The following is a 6,345-nucleotide window of genomic DNA, read 5'->3' on the forward strand; positions in this document are numbered from 1 at the left end:
CTCATGGAGACAGCATCTGAGTTTTAAGCCGAGCTGATCGGTGAGGTTGTGGATCCGCAGCGGGGGCTGGTGAGCTCGTGTCTGGGTCATGTTGTGAAAATGTCTCCTCCAGCAGCAGCAGCCTTGTTTTTAAACTTTAACCCCGGAGGCTCTGACGCGCAGGCGGCAGAGACCTGGTGGCGGCTCCGCGCACAAACTTCAGGGGGAGCATGAGGAGCAGCTCCGCGGGAGGAGTTCGTTGTGTGGAGGGGCTGCTCCGACCTGAAAACCCCGAGAGTCTCCTTGAATGAGGCGGCGTGTTCTCACCTCCTCCTCCTCCTCCTCCTCCACCTCCACCAGGCTGCAGGAAGAGGCTCCGAGGTCCCACCGGCGGAGGGGGACTCGGCGGAGCGACTCCAGACTTCCGTGCTGGAAGTAGGACTGTGGAGCGGACAGGCCCGCAGCTCGGGCCGCCTGCAGGGACGCGACCCGCTGCTCCTCCAGCGGGGGGACAACCAGTGAGTTTGAGTTCCAGCCTCCTTCCGTGACTCCAGAGAAAGTTGAGAAAAGAAACCCAGAGTTTATGGCCACTTGAGTGCGCAATTACGCACGCCTACCTAGCCTGCACACGCGCTCCCTTTGTTGTGGAGCGGACTCTCAGCTGAAAGTGACATTCTGCCTCCAGCTGTGGTTGATCCAGCTGTTGTCCAGGTGGGTGTATGAGGATGGTGGAGAGCCGCAGCTGTGTCCAGAGGGAGGGGGTGTACCGCTGGTTCTCCTCCCTCACCTCAGCCCAGAGAGCCGAGTTACTGTGCGGACTGCTGGACCTCTGCGTGCCCATCGAGCTGCGCTTCCTCGGCTCCTGCCTGGAGGACCTGGCCCGCAAGGACTACCACTCGCTCCGGGACGCGGAGATCAGGGCCAACAACCCCGCGGACCTGTCGGGCCTCACCAACATCACCGACGAGGTGGTGCGCAGCAAACTGCTCGTGTCCCTCGCGCTGCTCGGCTCGGACAACCGGGAGGCGGCGTGGGTCCTGTACCGGACCCTGACCCACACGGACACGGTGATTAATAACTATGGGCTGGCGCTGAACGACGGGAGGACGGAGGAGCAGTTTCTGCTTCTGTTCACCATGGCCTCCAACCACCCAGCCTTCAGCTTCCACCAGAAGCAGGTGCTGAGGCAGCAGCTCAGCCAGATCCAGGACATCCTGCAGGTGAGAGGGCCTGATGCTCAGCACAGGGGTCACACCAGGGGTCACATCAGGGGTCACCACAGGGGTCACATCAGGGGTCACATCAGGGGTCACCGGCTGACCTCACCTCTATTCAGGCTTTTGAAACTTGTTCTTGAAGTGGACACATCTTCCTGTTTCAGATCCTTTAAAGCAGAGGTGCTCTGTTCATTCCCCAGATAGAACAGATTCCAGGGACCTTGGAATTTCCCTTATTGGAATAATTTAACATATATAACAAGATTGTACTTGTACTTAGTTATGTGAAAGATCAGCTCAAGAGAAATGTCTCAGGAGATGTAAGACAAAAACATTTTATATATTAAGCCAACACAGAATACCCATAAATTATGATAAGTTTCATGGAAACTTTCCCTGGACCCTCAGGCAGTGTCGCACTCAGATGGACCTGGACGTCCATCTGAGAACCGCTGCTTCTAAGAAATCATTTAATTGTAATTACTAGGAAACAAGTTTACATGTTAAATCATAGATGTAGCTTTGATACACCACACAGATATTGACAAATAATAAAAAATGATAATAATAACTTAATTCATAAATGGACGTTACAAAGTGCCTCACTATGAAGACAAGTAAAGAGAATAATAAAGGACTTCAACGACAACAAGCAGGTGAATACAAAATCAAAGAATGCTAATGATATAATACATAATTTAAAAGTAAAAGTAATGTGATGGATCATATGAGGAGTTTATTTCTACAGGAGAGTCAAAATTCAGATGCATATGAACTTAAATGTTCCTATTATCATTAAAAGTCACTTTGCATGTACAGTATGTGGACACCGGCTGTCTACAAGTAAATTTTTCATCATCGAGCAAGTGAAACACAAACCTGAACAGGAAACTTGTTACAAATGAGTTTCACGAGTCGCACCTCAACTAAATTACAGGTGCGACTCAGTCAATGACAGACTGTGTGTTAACACAACAGACCTCAGTCATGTGTTCGACCGGGAGGGAACAGAGTAAATCACACGTGTGTGGGAGAAAACCGAGGCTGAGGAGCAGCTGAGGTCAGATTCAGATCATGTTGTGGTTATTGGACTTAACAAAAAGACAGAAGGATTAATGGAAACTTGATAATATAAATAATAGTAATATAAATAGAAACTTGTTAAAAAATAAAAAAATTGTGCAAGGCTTTTCACTAAATAAAATATAAGATAGCAAATCATAGAAAAGCCAAATCATGAAATAAAACAAATGAGATAAGATAAAAGAATATAAAACAATAAAATAAACATTAAAACAATAATTATAACAAAGTATTCTACTCTTTATGCAGCAGCTGTAACTTCAAGGCTCTCAAAGTTTCACGTGTCACGTTTATTACAAACATATGATCAATATAACATGTAGAATAATAATAAGAGTCGTAGCCGCTGATAGAGAAACTCACACGTACACGTTAAAGATTTCTATAGAAACGCTGCTCATTGACTTTGAATGTGGTGACGTCATGTGTTTCTGAACTACATTGAGGTTTCGTAGCTTTAAGTAGAAGTCAAGACAAGTTCAACTTTTCCAGTGGCAGTGCAGAACTCAGCCAATCAAATTACGTTCATGCAAATCAGGTCCTGTCTCACATCAGACATCAGGATGAGTCTGGAGCCAGGAGGCAGCTGATGGACCGGGTCTGTGCTCATCCTGGTTTGGAGTTTATTTCAAACAGCTTTACCAGGCGGCCATGTTTGTAGTCTCACTGCACCTGTGGGTTGTTGCAGGTGAGCAGTGGAGGTTCAGCGGAGGCTCCAGCAGTCGTGCCTGTTGGAGAACAAGCTGCTGCTGGTCACCACCATCAGCCCCTTCACCACTACCCCCCTCCCAGCACATCCCTGCCTCTGGCCTCGCTGGCCCCCGCCGCACGCTCCCTGCCTGACGCCAGCGCCCCCTACCTGCCGCCGCCTGCCTGCCGGCCCGGCCTCATGCACTGCACCTGCGGGAACAGGGTAGGAAGCAAGGCAACCAGAAATGTGTTCACGTGCATTAACAGTCGAGGAAGCTACAGGTTCATTATCATCCACGGCTGTGGTGTTTTCATCCTATTTGAGTTGAGGAGTTTGAGTTTAACTGGCTTAAAGGCAGCGAGTGTCATCTTTCAGTGTGAAGACAAACAAGGGAGAAACTCTGTGTCATGAAAAGTTTTGTGGATGAGAATTTTTATAAATTTACGCAGAATAATTTGAAACTAATTGTAGATATGAAACATTTATTTTCAGCCATGTCTGCAATTAAAACACAAAATAAAAAAATCAGATCATGAAGCAAAAGTTGCGTCATTAAGATGTAGATTGTTGAATAACTCTAATAGATAGATAGATGGATACTTTATTAATCCCGTGGGAAATTCAGATCATCCAGTAGCTTGTACACTTAACACATCACTGAAATAAATCACATATGGAGAACATATTTACAGATACAGGAATGGAATGCAATGATTTGATTGTGTCAGTGTCCAGTAGGAAAGTGTTCTTGTGCTGCTGGAGTGGATAGTACAGTAAAATATAAAATGTATATATATATAAAAACAGCAGAAAAACATATATATATATATCTATAAATATATAAATATATAAGAATATGTAGTGGTAAAGTCTGTGCCTGGGGCTAGTATAGCCAGTAAAGGGATTGGATAGTACAATAAAATATAAAATGTATATATATGAAAACAGCAGAAAAAATAATATATATATAAATATCTAAATATTAAAAGCTAAATACCTAGAAGTTAGAAATTAGAAAATAAACGTATGTTTATTATCTATTTTCTATCTCCCCTTGTTTTCATATTGGCAACACGAACCTGATACAATACGTCTACTACTCATAAGCATATATAGACAATTGACAGTGTACAGTACAGAATATACAAGGCTCATATTCAAGTAGAACACAACACTGTATGAAGTGCAGGATTAACAAACAAACCCAGATTGCTTCCATTTCTTAGATGGTTTGTTATTTGTACCAAATATCTTGACCTTTGACCACAGTACTGACTCATCCTACACTAGTTTGAACCACTCGTCTTTTTCTGCTGACAACTCAAAACCTTATCGTTGGATAAATGTTCTAAAATCTGAAGATTTGGCCTCAAACTCCGTCTTTACACAACAACAACAGAGGTGAAACAGAAACTAACTTCAGAGGAGGTCGAGACGGAAGCTGAAGTCAGATCCCTTCGTCTGGACATGTTGTGATAGGAGCCGGAGACGACAGGAGGAGAGAGAGACGAGGGGATTTCCCAGTGATGCAGGGAAATGACTGGTCCATTAACCTCCTGTTACAATAACATCTGGATTCATCCTGCACACGAGTTTGAAAGAAGGATTATGAATCAGCACCACAGGAAATCTGGAAGAGAAATAAACTATTTATCGAAGAGAGACGGACAAAGTTAAAGAAACAAAACAAGGACTATTTGTTTCCTGTCTCCCACACACACACACACACACACACACACACACACACACACACACACACACAGAGACACACACACTTGGGGGCTCACACAGACTCAGGCCAGCACACTGTTTAAACATGTGTGTGCAGTGAAGGGAAAGTACCCGGCTCAGAGAGGAGCGTTTGTATTTAGTGTTTTGTTGCCCTTGGCTCCTGCTTAGTGCAGGTCAGCACATTTCTCTGTGCTGAAATCAACCCTCTGTGGTGTGTGTGTGTGAGTGTGTGTGTGTGTGTGTGTGTGTGTGTGTGTGTGTGTGTGTGTTACTCCAGTGAATCCCCAGGAAGTTATATATGCTCATACTCTCACTCTCACTGACTCTCTCTCCTTCCCTTGGCGCTCTGAAGGGAATGACGGGGTTTCACTGTAAACCAGACGAGTCACATACTGTACGTTATCTGCAGCAGCTTGTAGCCAGGACTCCTGTCACCTTCCATGTATATATATATATATATATATATATATATATGTATGATAGAAGATCTAAAGGCTGGAACAGCGTGTATCTTCTGCAGTGAGATTTATGTTAGCGTCAGTGACTCGGTGGCTGAAGGGAACAGACGTCTACGAGTCTGTAGCACTTCACTTAAGTTTCACATAATTTGAAGAATCATTAAAAACCTTCACTTAAAGCAAATCAATATTTTGATATTCTCATTAAAGGCAGAGTTTTTGAAGCATATTTGTTATATGTCTTGAAATCCTGTTTACATCCTGATCACAGTGAATCATCCAGTTATGAGACACTAAAAGTTTGGAAACACTGCAGGTCCAGTTTCAGTCTGGACCAACAGAAACTGAGACGTTTGGAAACAACTCTCACGTCCTCTGGCTGATTGGGTCACAGCGTAACCTTTGCTGATTCGTCAGGCTCCTGTCACATGACCTGTCAGGGCCCAAACCCTGAGTGCATTGAATGGAGCAGGCGTTTAAATGTTTGTGAGGACGATTGTGTTAAATCTGCTTTGAAAATATCTTTCTGTACCATCTCAGAATTAATTTCTTTTATTCTACTTGTAGAATAAACTAGTAGAATAAAAAGTACAATATTTCCCTCTGAGCTATAGTAGCGTAGATGTATAAAGACCCATAAATACTCATTAAACTCCAGATCCCTCCAAACTGTATTTGAGTGCCGGGTTTCTTTCACCACAGCCCATGAGACACATTTTAGTGCTGCTCCGCAACGCTGCAGCCAACGCTTCCCTCCAGGATCTGATCTTATTTTAACACAAAGCAGCTGGAAGCCGAGTCAGTCCAGAGGGAGAAGCCCTGGTTCCCTCCAGCGAGATCGAGCAACACTGCACACACAATGCACTGGCCACATCTGCAGGGCCTGTGCAGACCTGCATAATCACCCTATTATCTGAGGGGCTTATGTATATCCATAAAAAACAATGCCAGTGTCACAATTAACAGCAGAGCAGGGCTGATGTCTGAGGAGCAGCTGTTGGCACACACACTGGGTTTTATTGTTTTCTGTTGTTTTTACTGGGGTGTAACTGAAAGTGACGTTCAGGGAGGTTCACATGTCCCAATATCTGGAATTTATTGTTTACTCTCTCATGCGTTGTTCGTTACTCGTGATTCTTTTCCCACTGATTCGGGATTTTGTGTTGTTTTTGCGTTACTGCTGCAG

General features: G+C 44.5%; 1 protein-coding gene across 1 annotated transcript in view; it reads left to right on the forward strand.

Annotated features, from left to right (window-relative positions):
- The window catches only part of zcchc14 (zinc finger, CCHC domain containing 14), an 18,493-nt gene continuing 12,148 nt past the window's right edge, over nucleotides 1-6,345 (forward strand). Inside the window, exon 1 of the mRNA XM_053426886.1 lies at nucleotides 1-1,199. Coding sequence (XP_053282861.1) covers nucleotides 699-1,199 — 501 coding nt within the window. The 5' untranslated portion in view covers nucleotides 1-698. The remainder of the gene's footprint in view (nucleotides 1,200-6,345) is intronic.

The sequence above is a fragment of the Pleuronectes platessa genome, chromosome 7 (genome assembly GCF_947347685.1).
Source record: "Pleuronectes platessa chromosome 7, fPlePla1.1, whole genome shotgun sequence".
Classification (NCBI taxonomy): domain Eukaryota; kingdom Metazoa; phylum Chordata; class Actinopteri; order Pleuronectiformes; family Pleuronectidae; genus Pleuronectes; species Pleuronectes platessa.